The following is a 19,475-nucleotide window of genomic DNA, read 5'->3' as shown; positions in this document are numbered from 1 at the left end:
GACAATCCACAGACACCTCCTTCAGTATTTTTCTCAATGACCACATGAGGAACTCTGTGACAGAGCAGGAATCCCTGAACAGCTGTTACCCACTGCAAGACTGAAGCTTACCTTATGGAAATTCTTTTTTGATTATATTTTTTCAAGAATCTACTACTATAGTTGTTCAGGTCAAAGCTACTCACCGTAAGAGTTGTATGCTTCTTCACTCAGTCCGTGGCCATAGTCATAGTAATCTGCTCCACTGTACGGAAGGAGGAGAGTAGGAAGAAGAAAGAACAAGAAATAAACCAGTTACATTTTAAGAAGTGATGCTTATCATTCCACATTCTACCTTTTAAAAGAAGAAAATCTGAAGGATGTAGACATGCCTTAAGGTGAGAAGGGTAAGCATCCATGTAACATAATGACAGCTTAGGTCCTACTTGTTCATGGATAAGAAGAGAAAATGTACACTTTTTACTTCCATTCAGTATTAACACCCCAGTGTTTAATGCAGATGTGGGAATTTTACGTTTTCTATGTACTTATAGTTGGAAAGGTTGTAGATCTTATGAGTGTCAATGCAAGAAGAGTAGGAAGTATAGGTGCTGAACCTAATTCCTCTGTCTTATAAACTTCTTTTCACTACCTACTGTTGTGTAGTATTTTGTCTTTGCATCTTTAAATTCACGGATAAAAATGCAATAAAGGACAAGCAACTTGATGATCAGAGGGTTATATAGTTTCTATATGCGTAGATTTCAGTGTCCTCAAAACAAGGTAAATGGACACATAGGAAAATGTTATAATTTTAATAGGTTGAAATGAAACAATAACAGGAACTCGAAAGTTAAAATCAGAAGTCTTAAGTCATTAGGATTCAAAAGTATATATGAATACCACAGCCATGGCCTAAACCAGTCTTCCATGTCATAACGGCATTTCTGTTTTGTTTTGTTTCATTAAAACCACGGAAGGGAAACTGAAGGGCAGGCTTTATTACCTACTACTTTTCCATTATGCTTTCATATTTCATCTAAGTATAGCTACGTATTGTCTTTTGCGTAACTGACAGAAGTCTATTAGATTTGTTTGTAGGACATCAAAGGAAAGTCTCTCAATTGATTCTTTCCATTCCTCTCTAATCACAGCCAGACCCAGGGCTGATAATATTCGGAAAAAACTCGATAAACTGATGTTACCAAGTCCTTGCTGTCTGAGTGAGAAGGAAATCACTGCAACATATGATCACTAGCAAGCAATTACTAATATTGACAAAATGTTTCTAACATTATATTGATTCTTACCAAAATAAAAACTAGAAAGCAATGGCAATTTATAGCCTTAACATGAATTAACAGGTAAAGTATTTATAAGTAACACATCACAATCACTTCTAAAATAACACAAGACAAAGATCATCTGTTGTATTTGGGTTGTTTCTGGTTTAGGTTTTTTTATTTTTTTAACTAAAATGTTGTAAACTTCACAAAATAATCCAGACCAGAAATACCACCATCCTGGTGCATGCAAATGCATATCTAAAGCGTGGATGCATATTTGTTATTGCTAGTGTAAGGCTTCCTAAACAAAACTTAACCAGAATGCACTACAAAGACCCACAAAAATGTTATCTATGGTTTGTACATCCATGTGATGAGGACCCCAGAATAACCTGGGCAAAATTTGAAGTACAAGAAATAACATAATTTTGCCCTGTTTGCCAATTTTGCCAATGATAAAAGTCTTTATTCTGACAACCACCTTAAAACTGACATTTACTACCCTTCCACACAGTACTTGATTATTTATTTTAAGGCTGTCATCAAGTTCAGAAGCTATAGCAGCTGAGCCCTATCCCCATATCTGTCAATCCTGTCAGCATGAATTTTGCAGGGTTTCATTTCATAGATCTAAAATATCTATTAAACAAAAAAATGACTCATTTTACAGCATGTAAACTGCAAAACAAATAAACATCATAAAGGAAAAAAATCTTCTACTTATGCTGAAAGTATATAATGACTCATCTTTATTAAGACACACAGCCTTCAAAATTAATAATCTGCCCAAAAACACATTACAACGAGAAGTTGCCTAGTGCAATTCAATACTCTCTACTCTGCTTTCATTTGTGCTCTATGAACAACCCCAATAGTCTCTCAATTCAACTGTAAGTTAAAAAAATTTAAAACTTCAGATAAAACAACATAAAGACGATGACCCAAAGAAAAGCTACATACTAATGGCTGTAAGGAATTCTGGATAAAAAAGATGGTATCAAAAAGGGGGTGGTTTGTTTCACCTGCAACGGTGTAAATAGCCCATGGGGTTCACAACCAAGACCAAAGATAACAGGTTGGGTTTTTTTAGAGGAATTACAGAAAAATCTACTACTATCAAGTTAGTTTACATAATCTTTGTTTTTTCCCTGAATCACCATCTAAAAGAAAACCTAGTCAAAGGAACCTCCAATAGTCAAATTCTTTCTAAACTGTGCATCTGAACTCATTAAGTGAGATAGTTGAGGTCACTTTTGTTGTGATAAATTAAGTAGCTATATTAATTCTTCCGCTGTACAGGAGGTACATGTCAATGTTATTTTAAAGGCATCTTTGACATAAATATTTTTTACATGGGTTCTCTGGCATCTCAGTGTTCTGACTGAAGACTATTCCAAATGTATTTCCTGTTAAAGGTTTTATTCTGCAATGCAACCCCTTTTCTTCCTATTCCTTTCATTTTGTCTCAAAAAGGAGAACAAAACCAGAAACGAGGTTCCTTCTCTTTATCTCATGTGCTTCCCTTCTTTAAGAACAAGGAAAAAACACATGATGGATCCGTTCCTTTTCAACCCAGCAAGACTAAACCTGGTGTCTGCTTTGAGTTCCTCTTTTGAGATGCAAAATGTCTTAAGGCCATTTTCTTCAATTTTCTTAATTTTTCCTTACATCTCCAGGTGTCTCTTCCTAACATCTAACCTCTACATCTTCCTAACCACTAACCATTAAGTAAACAGTAAAAGTGCCATCAACACTGTCATATCAGCTGTGAATCAGATTTTTGTACATACAGAGCCTTGCTTATATCTCCTCATATTTAGTTTCTTTTTTATTTCCATTCCAGCACAACATCTTTGGGCTGACAAGAATGGCAAAGAAAAAAATGCTTTTATTTTCCATGTCAACATAAAAGCTTGGAACCATTTAATAATATGGAAGTTTCAGCAAACAATAAATTTAAGCATGCTGTTTCTAATTGCTGAGAGTTGGATATTGATCTTGCAATGCTTAGAGGAATTGTGAAGTGAGGATAAAGTAGTTTAAATACAGCCAGGGGGCAGTGTCTGTTTTCTCTGTTCAAAAGACAGCCAGAAAATGATAAGAACCACCTCAGACTTCAGCACTGTGCCGTGCTTAGAGAAGCTTTTTTAAATTTAGCAAAACAGAGGGCTTGGAAGTTTCCTGGTATTTTCTAGGACCATGGTGCTGTGAGAAGTGTCTCAAAATACTTTAATTTAGAGGTATTCAACCTAAGCCCTCAAAGGTCTTATGGAATGTGACCTGAATTTCTCAGGATTTTCTGCTAAGCTGATTGTTTCTGAAATTATCTTGATGAACCATAATAGAAGAGTCTTTATGAGAAAACCAAATGTAACTGCTTTTGACATGATGGTTAAGTCCTAAGGAACTGTTACTTTTTGTATTATATTAAATAACAGCTTATTCTCTTCAGAAATCTTGGGATATTCTCTTGGGACAGGTAAACAGAATGGTGGAATTTAAACCTAACCCTCATGAACATCTCAGAATAGGTCATCAGGCTATTTTTGGGACAAACAGAACCAGTATGTCAACCACGTAGTGCAAGCGTTTTGTAGTATTTCCAAAAAACATACAAAGATAGTCAAAATGAACGCGATTGTATTAAATCCAAAGGGCCGTGGCAAACGTCTTAGAATCAGCACTATGCCATTTCTGTGTTTGAAAACCAGCTTTTGCAACCAGTTCAGCTTCTTGTAATGCTTACTACGGAAAAATGGCATAAAGCCCCAACAACTCTGCAATTTATTTTGCTCCTGGGTTTCACAAGTAGCTTTGGGACTGATACATTTAGACAGAAGCCAGGGCAGTTTCAAAAAGCGATCAAAAAAAACTTCCAATCTCAAAGGTTGCCTTTTGTGCCAAGAGTGGCTCCACAAGTATCACCTTTGTCCTACACAGAATTTGCACAGAACAGCAAAGTAGAAAGAACAAATGAGGGTCTCTTTAACAAGAGTTCTTGCATGACAGACCCTGAGTGATACAATCACATCTGAATAGAACCCTTCCCCAAGGACAAGCCTCCTTCCAGCAATCCTACTAGATCTTCACATTCAGCTGCTTCTGCTATCAAAAAGCATTCTTCTTCCTACATATGGTTGACAGGTGTCCCAAATGTTATTGTCAAGACAACAATCACTGTAGTGAAGCTTCTTATAGAATCACAGAATGGTTTGGGTTGGAAGGGACCTTAAAGACCATCTAGTTCCAAGCCCCCTGCCATGGGCAGGGACACCTTCCACTAGACCAGGTTGCTCAAAGCCACATCCAGCCTGGCCTTGAACACTTCCAGCTTCTCTGGGCAACAAACATAATTCCAACTTCCAGCTTCTCTGGGCAACAAACGTAATTCTCTGGGCAACAAACGTAATTCCGTTATTCTCTTGAACACTGGGTCAAGTATCTGTTCCATAGTAATTCTGTGGATCATCAGAACACCACTGCATTCTGTAACCCATTTTACAGCAGGATGGCATAAAACCACGATATGAAGAAGAGACCCACATCTTCTCTTGCATCTTGCAGACAGATCTTTATTTCACACACAGTTCTGCCACTTCTTAGCAGAAGTTATTGTTACATAGTCTCATCCCTGTACCTCAGTTTATGTCTGCAAAATAGACAATGACCTCAGAAAGCAATTGAGACCCATATGTGAAAGCTTTATAAAACACAAATAATGTAATCTTCCTTAAATTATATCCCACTGTACTCTCATATGGATAATTCAAATAGCAACTCTATTTCCTATAACACTACAAGATGACCAGAGTGCCCCCTCAAGGTTTCCCTGAGCTATCACTATTTAGAAATTACTTTATGGCAGAAATTGTAATAAATTTCACATCTGTAGCATAGCAAAATGCCCTCAGAGGCATCTGCATTTGTGTGCTACCTACCAGGCACAGAACTATGCCTGTCTACTATTTCCAGCAGAACTCCACACATTTCCCTACGGCTAACAGCTTTACCATCTGAAATGTCTAGTTACTGCTGTCTATGAACTCATTCAGTGTTTCCTCCCCCACTTCCACTCTCATATCCCATCTCTCAAAACAGGAAAGGTAAATGACAAGTAGCAGAGGTGAACGAAGCGCACAGTACAAATAAGGCTTCTTGTCAGGAACAGCAGCAGCAGGGAGCTGTAGCTTTACGTTGAAACTTTGAGTAGAATATAGCAACAATCCATTCTTAAACAAGCAAAATGCTAAATAAAATGTCAAAAATTCACCACATGAAACAAGAAAGCACTAGCAGAAAAACTGAAAACTCAGGCTGCCTAAACATTAGCATTTTGGTTTGGCTTCTGAATTAGAACCAAGCCTAAGCCATCCCCACATAACATTTGCCTACTGTTTGGAAAACAGTTTGGGGGAAGTGAACTAGACTGGAGAAAACTAAACTGGAAGCCTTAAATTATCCAGGTGGGTATCAGATGTGTTCCAACAGCTAAATAGAGAACAGAGATTTGAGCCAACATCAAGATCAAAAATTATGTGTTTTCTTCCCTTTCCCTCCAAACAGACAAGACTACTCATGACAGTAGAAACAGCAGAGACTAGTGAAGATCTAACAGTTACCAAGGCAACTTTAGACTATCCATTGCAATACTGGAAAGAGCTGTGGGTAGTACTCCATCTAATTCTGGGTTATCACTCTGGAGTCCTGCCTAAGATGTTGTTAGAGATCCAAGATAATATTAGTTGTCACAGACTGAAGTACAAGACAAGGCTGCCTCTAATACATATCATCCACAAAAACCGCACAGACTGTATGTCGCCATTCAGTCATCAGAAATACTCCTCAGTAAGATAGACATCACACCTTCTTGTCTACCTAATTTGCTGAATGAACAGTACAACATTTATCAGTTTCCTATAAATTTGATACTCTTACTCATCAGTTGAAACTGAAGAGCATTTGAGAAAAAAAGTATCATTCCACTCCAGTTTTCATAGAATCAGAGAATGGTTTGGGTTGGAAGGGACCTTAAAGTTCATCTAGTTCCAACCCCCCTGCCATGGACAGGGACACCTTCCACTAGACCAGGTTGCTCAAAGCCTCGTCCAGCCTGGTCTTGAAGACATCCAGGGATGGGGCATCCACAGCTTCTCTGGGCAACCTGTCACAGTGCCTCACCACCCTCCCTGGGAAGAATTTCTTATTGATATCTAAACTAAACCTCCCTGCTTTCAATTTAAACCCGTTACCCCTTGTCCTGTCACTACAGACCCTTGTAAAAAGTCCCCCCCAGCTTCCTTGTAGCCCCTTCAGGTACTGGAAGGCTGCAATAAGGTCTCCCTGGAGCCTTCTCTTCTCCAGGCTGAACAAGCCCAACTCTCTCAGCCTTTCATCACAGCAGAGGAGCTCCAGCCCTCTGAGCATCTTCGTGGCCTCCTCTGGACTCGCTCCAACCAGTCAATATCCTTCTGATGTTGAGGGCTCCACAGCTGGATGCAGCACTCCAGGTGGGGTCTCACCAGAGCAGAGTACAGGGGCAGAATCCCCTCCCTCGACCTGCTGGCCACACTTCTCTGGATACAGCCCAGGATACAGTTGGCTTTCTGGGCTGCCAGCGCACACTGCCTGCGCTTTTTTATATGATTATAATTCAAAAACAATAAATCTGCCATCAAGGAAAGTATTTGGTTAAAAAGATTATATTTAACTCTTTTTAGGGCTGCATAATCATAAGCATCTGACAGATCTTAAAAGCAATGCATTATCAGGTTTGAGATCTTTCCAGTGCTTCTCTAATACCCCTTACACCAGCAGGGTCTGAGCTTTGCAATAAAGGCAGGCCTTGTGGCAAAGAGAATTCAACCCATTTCACTGCAAAGACTTGCTTGCTAGCCTCATGTGGCCTCTTCTACTTCTATCAATAAGTATGTTGAAAGTGCATCACATACAGCTATCACCTGTCATGATTACACCACGATAAACCTCACATTTTGATCGTATCTAAACAGTATTTTTCATCATCTGTCATCTGAATGATACCAAACTTGTGCTTAGAAGTACAATTTATAGCTCCCAGTATTTCTTCTGATATAAAATACAAGAAGGAGAAACAGACAAGACCATTTTAAAGCTTTCCTGCAAATATCTCCCTTTTTAAAAATCTCCCAATAGATATTTCCACACCAATGGAAAGAAGCAAGATATTTCTTTCCTTGAAAGCAAACCAAATGCTACAGGATAGTCGCTACAAGAGAAGGCTGCAATTTTCAATTACTGCTAGTAAGCATAGTATGTTGACTGTCAACCAGTAAAATAGTGTCAAACCTTCACCTAAAAAAATGGTTTCTATGTCAAAAGTTCTGAACAGATTACGCCCAATTTCTTGTGACTCATTCAACTAATAGACATTGGCTTCTAAGTGTGAGTTTTCACCAAATTTCCTTCTCCACCCCACACCAGGGAAAATAAATCTTCCCTATGTATATTCTTCATTGTCTACTGCAAGCATGAATTTACGATGCTGTCCTTTATCTAGACACAGAGACTGTGTCGTCTCTCTTACTTATCTTGGTATCTCTTAACGAAACCGGTAGAAAGTTAATTATTAGGTAAGGCATTTGAAAAGGTATTTATAAATGAATAATAACTTTAATTTGTAAGATTTGGAAACCTGATTATCCACGTCCTGTCTCTACAGACCATATATCTAGCAGCGTTACAGCAGCATCCTGCTGACGCCTAGCAACTGCATAGTCTCCTTTCCCTTTGCTACCTCCATCATCCAAGTTAAAAGTACCTTTATTTTTGACAATATACTGTAATTAAATTGAAGCCCTCATATAATTAAGGTATTTTAAAACTACGACTAATTCCACAAGCTACCATTAATAACTACAGTATAGCATTTAATATCTAAAAAATATCCACTGCTAATGAGTTTTTCTTATTACTAAGGGCTTCTTAAAAGATCCTGTTTGATTTATGATTTTCTCATGCTTTCACCTGTGTAATCAGTCAGGGAAAAATTCCTAAATCCTACCAAATACTCATCCTCTTTAACTGTATTGTACTAATTAAACCACACAGTTTAAGATGCTATACAATCACCTAAGTAAAATTAAACCAATCATGCAAAATGAATAACCTAATTCTATGAAATAATTCCTTTTCTAATTCCTCAAATATTTAAAATTTCACATTGATAACTTTTATACTACTATAATACCTCTATATATTTTTTTTTTCCCAACAGGACTCTAAATTATTTATTTTTAAATGTATTTTATCATGCTTTCTGAACACTGAGGGACAGCCAGTTAAGTTTAATAGCAAAGCCATGAGGGAAATCAGCATTAATTTTTGCTATCTAAAAAGTATCTTACTAGGTATAATTAGTAAAAATTAAAAATAATCATAACTTTTCGTAGTGAAGCAACCTACTGATGTCAACATGATGAGGATTCTAAAAATCCTTTCCAATTTTATGATTGCATCATGTCATATGCTTGTGTTAAGATTAATTCTTCCTTCGAAGATAAGTTTTTTCTATCATTACATATGAATTTCTTTAGTCTTATTCCTATTTACTGAGGTTTCAGACCAGATTTCTTTAAATGAATTTAAAAATCCAAACATGTATGCTAGACTCAATTAAAGCTATGCTATTGAGGCACTTCTGAATATTTTATCTTGTCATATTTTAGCAGGTAAGAAAAAAGGAAAAAATCTGTCTAAAACTGAAGAACTAGATCTGAAAGACTGCACAAAATCTCTCCTAATAATAGAAGTATAAAAATTAAGCAGGAAACCACATGGCAGGGATTTTCAGTTAAAAGTTACATTAGCTTGTTTATGCTAATGCTTTTGAGGCTTTATTTGCACAGAATTATAACCTCCAATAAGCTCGTACACACCAGGTGTTCACAGACAACAACAATTGCAAAATACTAGCCATTTACACTATCCCCTGAAATCAAACACTCTGGATTGATTTGATTTAGAAGTCAGAGCATGAAATACAAACAGCTACTATCATTAAAATCCAGAGAATTACATCTTGAAAAGCTACAGTAACAGACACTGTTTTGCATATAATGCATATTTATACATCCTGAAATGTATGATTGCTGACAAACTTAACAATGTAAATTTAAAACACTGAGCATCACCAACAAAATGTTAGCAATTAACTTTCAAATACCAATAGCAACACCTCCACAAGCTAATTCCAAATCCATATACTCAGTTGTTTATGAAAATCCTCCCCTTATAAACAGTAATGTTGTCATTTTTTGTATGACTACTAAGTACAGACTGAGAATACACCTGAAAATTTAAGTTTGTAATGGAAAATGGAGAGTGCCTTGCCCAGAAGTACATACTAGGAATCAGCTTTTCAAAACCAAGGTGCCTCTGGGGTGGCACAAAATCAGGGGTTGAGATTTGAAGGATTTTAGCAAAGAAATTTAGCTGTATTATTTAGGCATCAGTTGAACAATGGCCACTGCTGGATTTCAAGGCGGGTTTTTCTTTTCAGTCCTCTTTTCAACCTGAAATCTAGTTACTTAGTAAGTAACTACCACAAGCTATGAAACACAAACTTCCTGAAACAATTTAAAATGTGAGATCTTTGGTCATAGTCTTCCCTACTATGAAGAAATTTTATGTCTTGAATCAGCCACTGCGGAAACAGAGAGTAAAGAAGGCAGCCTCACTGCACAGCATTCATAACACTGGGCTCTTAACCTGCTTGGAAATTACCACATGGGCAAGTATGTTTTTATGCTTTTAGATAAACAATTTAAAATACAGTTGCAGCATGGACGTTTCACTTCCCAACAAATTAACCAGTACACAGCATCAACCAGAGGCATTGAGTAAACGTAGAAATATTAAAGAGAATTTGGCAATTCCCTCACTTCAAATTAGCTTGACTGGATGGCTCTAAGGTTTACAGGCATCTTAGAGGTAATTTGAATACATCACATTTTGGTAGGATTTGAAATTGTAACTATTACTGTTAGACATGCAAGAAGAGCAACTGAGAAACACTATGTTTAAGCTGATGGCACCTGGTTGCTGCTGAGAGAAGCGACAGGCATTAATAGGGAAGTTTGGAAAGCAGAAAACATTGCAGAAAACGGTAGACAAAGCCAGTAATTACCAGAAGTCCTAATCCTCCCCTTTTATCTCAGTGTTTAGATTAAATTCCGCAGTGGAGTGAAGGTAAGATCACCCTGACTGAAGATCTAAAAACAGTTTTAAAATTCTAAATAAGTTATAATTATAACACAAAATGACTTATTCTTGCCCCTAAACAGAGAGAGGCATGTAGTTATACAAATATTCCTTTTGTAGTTGAGATTGCTGATCTCTGTTGTAGGAAAAAAAACAATGAAGCTAGACAAAAGCATTTTTTTTTCTCTAGAAGTATCCTGTCTTAAATGCTAGCAGACAAGCCTACAGAAGTTATTTGAAACTTCTAAGTGCCATGAAGCAGACAGATGGGGTTCTCCACTTTTTTTTGTCCTACAGTAACTGTGTTAGCCTTTCTCTCTTGACAGTAAACTTAAAAGCACACAGTAAACCTTTAATGCTGTTGGAGAGGTAACAAAGTCAGCCCCCTTTCTCGGCAACCTTGTCACATAATCTGAATTTTAGTAACGAACCTCGTTCTCTGGCATGTTAACTCTCGGCAGCATCTGTCACTGCTATGAATGGTTGATCATAAGTACCTCTGTAGTCATCTCAATGCTATTAAGCAGATGGCAGTGCTAAATCCGAATGATGTAGTACATCTCCCTGGTGGACTTTGTTTCCATACACTACCATTATTCTACAATTCCTCAGTGATAAATCTTATGTATTCTAGAGAACATTAAACTGTAAACTGACAGTGCCAATTGATTTATTAGCATCCATTTCCCTTTGCCCTATTATTGTCATCGCAAACACTTGTGCACATCATGTATGGAGCCACTAAGGGACGAAAGCACTTTTGCTCCATTTGAAACATCTCAGAGATTTAAAACAAATAGAATTTGTCTTCAGGCTGAAAATGATCTAAAAATTTGGATGAAGACCGAACTAAATGCTCCTGCTTCCTTCACAGTATTCTCTGAATTTTCATAATAAAACTGGTCTAGCAATGCTATCAGGCCATTAAAACACCCACTAATTTCTGCAATAAATTCAAGTAAAGGATTACAGTTCTAGACAGATTCGGGGAACTCCTTTAAGAGGCTGTGTAGATAAGCACACATATGCGCTCATGAGGGGAGCTGACATACATGCAACTGACACGGAAATATCAGCACCATCAGCCACGAGTGGGGTGTTTCACACTTGTAACTCACATTCTACCATGAATATCGCAGAAAGGTTTTTGGCAGACAACTGGACATGCTAAATTACTACATACACATATAAAATAAGTTTTATGAAGGAATTGCTGACTGAGTAACATGAAATCTTCCCTGCGTGAGAGTAACATTCAGCCTACTCTTGCTGCTGTCCTTAGGTAGGCACTGAGTATCAGGCATAAATGGCTACAGCTTTTGACAGCATTCGTTATCCTCTATTAAGATCTTGCTCTAGCTCTTAGCTAGCCTTTGATTTTCAGAAATTAAGAAATATTTTGTGAAATATTTATTATTTCAGATTGTTTTGGTTTATTATAACAATACTGAACAGTGAGCTGATTAACCGTCCCAGTTTATACTGGTAAAAATATAATCTAAAAATTTTCTGCAAGAACTATACATGTAATTTAGTCACATCTCTTCTGAAAAATCAGTTAATATATCTAGTAAACAACTGTACAGCTCCAAGGGAATTTTTTTCTTTTTTAAAGTTTTTCTGACCTTTAAAAAATAAGTCTGTTCAAAGACATCCTGAAGCACTATTTGCAGCCTTGTTGCACAAACAGACAACTGTGGACAAGAAAATATTTTTAAGGAATACAATTTTTTATAGCATTACAGGGCATTAAGATAGATAAGAACTTGGAGAAAACTTTAATGTTTCTCTGCCTAGTAGTGCTGTGACAGGTTTTAAGCAAAGTTTCAGATTGCAAAACACAGCAAGGATACAGTCCCACACAACGTCAAATAAAACGCTATTAAGCTCTGAAACACACGTGATTTGGTAGCAGCAAGCACTTAGGTTATAGAGCAAAAGAAATGTTTGCAAAGGCATGCAAAGTCTCAACTACCTTAATGCTCACAGAAATAGACAGTATGCTATGCTCCATATCTGAACATATCACCCACCCATCTCAGATTTGGCCACTTCAGAGAAACATACTAGACACGTCAAAATTCAAAACAATAAAAGGGAGTTGTGCTGTGCTGTACTGAATGGTCAAATCTGGAGAATGCAGTCCTGCACACAGAGAAAGATGTTGCTGTCATGCAACGCCTTATACATCTACAAAATTTCTAGACATATATCCAGTTTGATTGCAAGTTCCCATCTTTAACAGAGGAATCACTAAAATAAGCAAATCCTTTGAAAAACAAGTGAGTACTTGAACTGTCTTCACACATGTGGACTGTACACACGATGTACCCTTGGAAACAATAATCAAGTTTGAAGAGGTGTAGGAAGAATGTTCAGTGACCAAATCCATCTTTTCAGTTTACTAGATATTTTTCAAATTGCCTCTTCAAGACACAGTATCACTAATGCCACAATTTTCCAGAGAAATTACTATCAGAAGACATGGTAGAAATACTGTGACTTTTAAAAATTACTTTCAACTTAGAAAAGGAAAGAGGCAAAGTTATTTACACATACTAGTCACTAAATGATGCACTTTAAACACGTGAACGCCCTCTGTACGCAAATGTATTTTCTTCCCATGCTTTATGAGGGCAAAATATCAAGACGATACAAGGCTAGACTGTGAAAACAATACACTTTTCCCTAATTTCCTTCATAGTACGGACACTGTAATGCACCTAAATATGGTAAGTATCTCTTAGTGGTTACAAAATGACATCTTGCAATATGGGCTACTATTTTATATTCAGATTAAAGATAGGAACACTGTTCTAGGTAGCTCAGATGGCTGTTTATAGTTATTACTTTTTGTCTGCCAATGCAATCCTAAAAATCCTTTTGCCAAGCCAGAAAATGAGTGGCAACACCCCGTGAGAAACGTATAACTGAATATTTTCTTGGTTTTTTTTACCATGCAGCACTTACTAAAATTAAGGGGAAAAAAAAAATAATCATTCAGAAGATAACGAATTCAAGAAAATCTGACAGCATATGTATTGTGAAACTACAGGTAAAATACAGAGCACAGAAATCATTTTATGAAAAATCTCTGGGCTAAGCATCTGACCACATACCTAAGAATATTATATATGGTTTTTTGTATTAGCTCTTTACAAGAGCAATTTCATTCCTTGGGAGACTTGCTTCTTGATAATTTTAGTTCAAAGGAAAAAAACATTAGTGAAAACCTTCTTAACATGGAAAAGAATATCAAATCCAAGTAATGCTTAGTTTTGGCTCAGGCAAATGACTTTGTAATGAAGTCCAAATCTTTGTGTGCAATAAAACCATTTACCAACACTAGAAGTAATAAAACAGAACAGAATTACCAACATAAAAGTTGAGGACTATTTTGGTAATTTTCTTTTGGGGAAAAAAAAAAAATCCATTGCCAGCAGCTGCTCTCTAAATGTAACATCCTACAGAGGCTTGTATTTTGAAGGTCCTACACTGCTGGTTTCTTAAGTCATAATTTTTACCAATTTTCAGTAGCTTACAAGATTCTGTAGACTCCAAGTATCAGAAAAAGGGATTTTCATTCTCTTAGTTCTCAACAATAATGACACTTGAACTTTCCACTAAACTTTTTCACATTAACTAAATTGTTGGACACAGGAAAATATTAATTTATACAATAAAATTTAAGTTGGGTATGTGAACACTACAGCAAAACAGATGTCAGGTGTAAACAACTTTATTCACAGCAAAGTTGAGAACAGTTCTGTACTATTTCAGACAAGGCTACATGGTTAAAAGTCTTAAATATTTAGCAGAAGGTAAATCAGTCTCATCAGCATCTATTTATCAACACTAACCACCAATATTTACCTTTCCTGTTTTCTTTTTCTTCTCAGAGAGCAAGGTTTGATCACCCATAAATCCAAAGAAGTAATGCAGAACTACAGCATTTTATTTTATTTTACCATTCTCTCCACATTCTTGTTTCAACTATTTCAAGTTTATAGCTGTAAGTTTCAAGAAATTCTCAATGCATTCCAAAACTGACTAGTGATCAAACAATGAATGCTTGGTTTAAGAGAAAGAGTGAGAATGTAACTCAGTAAAAGGTGCACTGAATGTCCCTTTCCAGAGGTGCGCATCAGAAGCACCTAACAGTGGGGATGATCAGCCAAGCTGCCATGTCTTATTTGCCATTAAGTTTAAACAACCACCTTATACAAGCAGTTTGTACTTCATTGCATTTCTCATCCCTGGCACACATTAGATTCCTTGTAATTCATGGAGTTTCTAAATAGCAACTCCTTTGATGAAAGCCAAGTTTTAAGAAAATAAATCAGAAGTGCTTCAAAAAATACTGTTGAGAATGAAGTGGGTGAAGGAACACAAATGGCAAGAGATCTTAAATTTGTTGAAGACAATTCCACAAAGCAATAAAACAAACTAAAGGCTATACTACTTTTTTTCTTTTGTTTTGTTTACAGTAAAATAAAGGTAAAATACTGGAATATAAACATGTTTAAGTAGTAAGAAAATGCAATCAGCTCTGTTTCAGATAATTCAATACCTTTTATAAAGTCTTTTTTTCTACTCTTCCTGCCTCCACCTCCTTCCAAAATCAATCTGAATTAAATTTTCCTGCATTTTCTGAGTTTTTGAAAACTTTCTCATTTATGATTTAGCATCACCAAAACTCTTCGAAATTCACATTTCTGTTTCTTTTCAACCACTCAATAACCTGACTTTTATACTTATGTGATACTAGAGACAAATAACAATGGGGGTTATTCCTAATAAGCCTCTTATAACATTTTTGCTTTTTAAGATGAAATTGAAAAAAATCTTTAATTAAAACTAACTTTCCAATAGTAGCAGATTTCAAACATAGTTACAGCAGGTCTGAGGACTTACCTTTGTGCTTGAGTGCTATAGCTGTTATCATAAGAATCATAGCTCTGTTCATCATAAGCAGTTCCATAACCATCATCATACTCCTGAAATGAAATAAAAGGAAGGTAGCATTAAACATAAGCACACTCCAGAAACAAAGTAGCAAACCTAGTTCTAAGTATGAAAGACAATACTCTCCTGAAATGCATATATGACATACATACACCATGAAGTGGCAAAAATCTTAATGATATTAATAGAGACTACTCCCATTTAGGAGGCAACACACATCTAGTACTATAATTACTTTAAAGGTATTTTGAATTATTTGCAATGTGCTTTGAAAAGATTTTTAGTTATCACTGGCTTGTTCGGAGACAGTACAAATGCTTCCTGTCTCAGTGTACTTGAACTTGAGACAAGTGAGCTACCCATCTTCAAGAAAGCTCTAGGAAGCATCACAGGAATCAAAACCTCAGAACAAATATTGTGCAACTGACTTAGGTAGCCAACTTACTTCTGGACAATAAATTCAATATTGTACATAGACTACAGATGGGAAAGAAATTCCCTAGAGCTAAAAGTAGCAAGAATGATGGCTTTACTTCTTTGAATGCCCCCTGTATACTCTTCAACTTGTGGAAGTTTAGCATCCATTTAAGAACTAAAAGTAAGGATTTCTTATTCCTCCCATATTATCCATACTATTTAAGTCTACAGTGTAGTAACACACTTCCCAGAATGTCACTGGATTTAAATACCATGTTGAGCAAACCAGCTACAAGACATACAGAAATTTAAGATAAAAGCAAGTGACAATGATGCTGTGGTTTCCCTGAGAAAGATAAACTACAGACACCCAAAGAACTGACAACAGTTTATTGTTTCATCCAGTAATAAACCTGAAGTAAACACACGAGAAGTAGAAACAGCACTTCCTGTGTTCTGATTATTAGGAAATCCTAATATCCAAATCCTAAATATGCCAAAGACCTTAACAGGTATCCTGTCCAGTTTTGCCAGATGAGAAGGACCTATTGAGAAGACACTTGGAAGATACAGGAACCCAGAGAAATGGAAGTCAGGCATTGTCTCATATATGGTGTTTTCTGAGTGTGTATCAAACCCTGGCAACATAAGGATAAATTCTCATGAAAAAACAAACTTTCCCAGGAAAAGGAACCTTTAAGAATATTTCAGTGATGACAGAAAACAAAACCTACTTGCAGTATCAATTAGGAAGCGATGACAAATGATGGATTGTCCAACTCTAGTAGAAAACACATCCAATGATTGGAGTCAGACAGCCTTCTAGACATTGTAAAGGAAGCTTTCTAAAGCAGAAGCCAACAACATCCTCAAAACAACTAATGGGAAACTGAATTTGCTAAGAGTTTTCAGCATTTTTCCAGTCAACTGAAATTGCTTATAGGGAAAACCAGGCAATCTGCACATCAGTACTGCTACTCCACTGCTGGATCAGTGAACATGGTTGTTTCCCAGCAGTGATTAGTAGAAGGGTGTCTATGAACAATGGCAGGCACAAATGAATGACAGCCTATTCAGAGGTCTGGAAGAAGAAACGAGGATTATTCCAATAGTGTGTGGAAAAGAGATCCATGGATAAATAGTCACACTTGAAGAGGACGTGCATTGTTTTTTCTTTCAGTAGTTCACCATCCTGAAACTAAAACTTAAAATAGTCTCATCATTTTCTTTGCCCATCTGATATGGATATAGGTTTTTCTTGATAAGCCACGCACTAAACCCACAAAACCATTGCCTCCTGGCAGCTATTACGAACAAGCACTTTATTACTTATTGATGCAATAGACAGACATCTGTTAACAATACAGACATTGATCTACAGCAGAAGCCGTCTGAGCCAACTTACGTGCTGTGTTCCAGAACATTTACATGACATTTGGTCTACTCTCATAGTATCACCCAACTGTGAAGCAGCCATCCCTAAGAGGGATTTCCAAAATTCAAACCATGCACACCCAGCAGTGACAATAAATGAAAGCAGAGGACTGAAATTAACCTTTCAACATGTTGAATTGCAGCCTTCCAGTACCTGAAGGGGGCTACAAGGAAGCTGGGGGGGGACTTTTTACAAGGGCCTGTAGTGACAGGACAAGGGGTAATGGGTTTAAATTGAAAACAGGGAGGGTTAGATTAGATATCAGGAAGAAGTTCTTCACAGAGAGGATGGTGAGGCACTGGAACAGGTTGCCCAGAGAAATTGTGGATGCCCCATCCCTGGATGTCTTCAAGGCCAGGCTGGATGAGGCTTGGAGCAACCTGGTCTAGTGCAAGGGGTCCCTGCCCATGGCAGGGGGGGTGGAACTAGATGATCTTTAAGGTCCCTTCCAACCCAAACCATTCTGTGATTCTTCACATTTATGTTAATTAGTTTACTAAAAACTGATCATGAAAGAGAAGTGGAAACACAATTCTCTGAAAGCATGGTGTATTTATGACTTCTTGCAGACAAACTGTTAATTTCAAATAGGGAAGACCTTATGTTAAAAAGATGTCCATCAGATTAAATGGAAAATTCTGGGGAGGTCCATCCTGTATCAGACTTAAGTTCTTATTAGTATTTGCATTTCTCTTCCAGAGAAGTTTTGCCCAGAAATCACTCCTGTTCACCACTTTGTGTGTTAATAAATTGACAACAGCAGAAATTAAGTCCTGCATTATTATACTGTTGAAGGTAGCTCTTACAGACTAGAATGGAAAGATAACTGGTTGGTAGTTTATGTAGGACTCCTGTCACTTAGCATTAAAAAGATCAACCTATGCTGTTGCAATTACTATAATCTGCTTAAATAGATCAATTCTTCCTCTTTATTGCTGTACTTACATTTATAAACCCAAAAATTTACATTAAAACCAAGATAAACTTCATGTGGAACATGCTGCATAGAACAGGTTTAAAGAGCTGCTCTCAATGGCCTGTTACAAGATAAGAGATTCAAATTCGAAAAAAATTATTTGCTGTGCACTATTCTCTTGAAGTAGCAATTAGACAGGGGCAGCTGAAGTATGTTTCAGAGCTTTCCCTGAATTAGTTCTGACACATTATTTTCTTAGTCATACAGTATTTGAAAACTTTCTCTTTCAGGAGGTTAGAAGAAAGACTGGCCAAGGCAGAATGTTTTATATTAAATCCATGCTACTTGAGTATTTTCTTTCTCCCCCACAGACCTCTTGTGGCTTCAATAGATGTTTTCTTTAATTTTATTTGGTATATATGTGATATATCACTGGCCATCTGGCATGTTTAAGTACTAACAAATATCATGCTAACTTAAATGAAAATAACCAAAATTTTTACCCACATATAATGAAAATGGACAGGACAGAACATAAATATGCACAGATATCCTCTGCTAAAGTACATCACATTCACTGACAAGCATTGCTATAGAGATTTCTTCCTGCATAATACAGGAAGAATTGCACCTTCAAAGGAGTATTTTAACTGCCTTTTTCCTGCTGTAAAATCATTTTACATTTCAGGTATTTATAAAAGCGTTCATTTTTGTATTTAAAGCCATTCTTGTACTTCACATGGATGACAGCATTTGCACTCCTGCTACCTATCACATGCAATGTAAAGGACTTCCCCTCTACTCCAATTACACGAATCTATAAATAGCTCTTCCAAAAGGTACTCGGTAGCTAGAAAGTTTACTGGTGATGTCATATCTCCTGTCCCACTCAAAAAAAAAAAAAAAAGCCCAAACAAGATCATATATTTTCATCCCATGAATCGTAACATTTTATTTCTGTTACTCATTATTCTACTTTTCGGGATAACCTAGAAAACTAACTCTAATCACATTTAGTCTGATCAATCGAAGGCAAGTGTGCTATACAGTTTGTGCTTACAACCAAAGTGTAGAAGAAAAATGAGCTGAAAAGGCTAAGGTCCTCTTAAACTACACATATTTTCCACACAACATTTGAAATATTAACCAGGAAGGTATCAGGAGCAATCGTCCTGCCTTCTGTTAATTTCAGCGCTGAGAATCATCCCCCACAGTAGCAGAACAGCTAGAATTACAAACC

The 19,475-nt window shown here is 36.7% G+C and overlaps 1 protein-coding gene across 1 annotated transcript in view; it reads right to left on the bottom strand.

Annotated features, from left to right (window-relative positions):
- KHDRBS3 (KH domain containing, RNA binding, signal transduction associated 3) overlaps positions 1-19,475 on the bottom strand; it is a 50,565-nt gene that overhangs the window by 3,805 nt on the left and 27,285 nt on the right. The window contains exons 4-5 of the mRNA XM_010149650.1: positions 15,417-15,499; positions 186-244 (exon numbers count right to left, since the gene is read on the bottom strand). Coding sequence (XP_010147952.1) covers positions 186-244; positions 15,417-15,499 — 142 coding nt within the window. The remainder of the gene's footprint in view (positions 1-185; positions 245-15,416; positions 15,500-19,475) is intronic.

This window comes from Eurypyga helias, unplaced genomic scaffold, assembly GCF_000690775.1.
Source record: "Eurypyga helias isolate BGI_N326 unplaced genomic scaffold, ASM69077v1 scaffold2334, whole genome shotgun sequence".
In the NCBI taxonomy this organism is placed as follows: Eukaryota; Metazoa; Chordata; class Aves; order Eurypygiformes; family Eurypygidae; genus Eurypyga; species Eurypyga helias.
The sequence above is the reverse complement of the archived record's forward strand: the minus strand, read 5'-3'. Positions and strand labels throughout refer to the sequence as shown.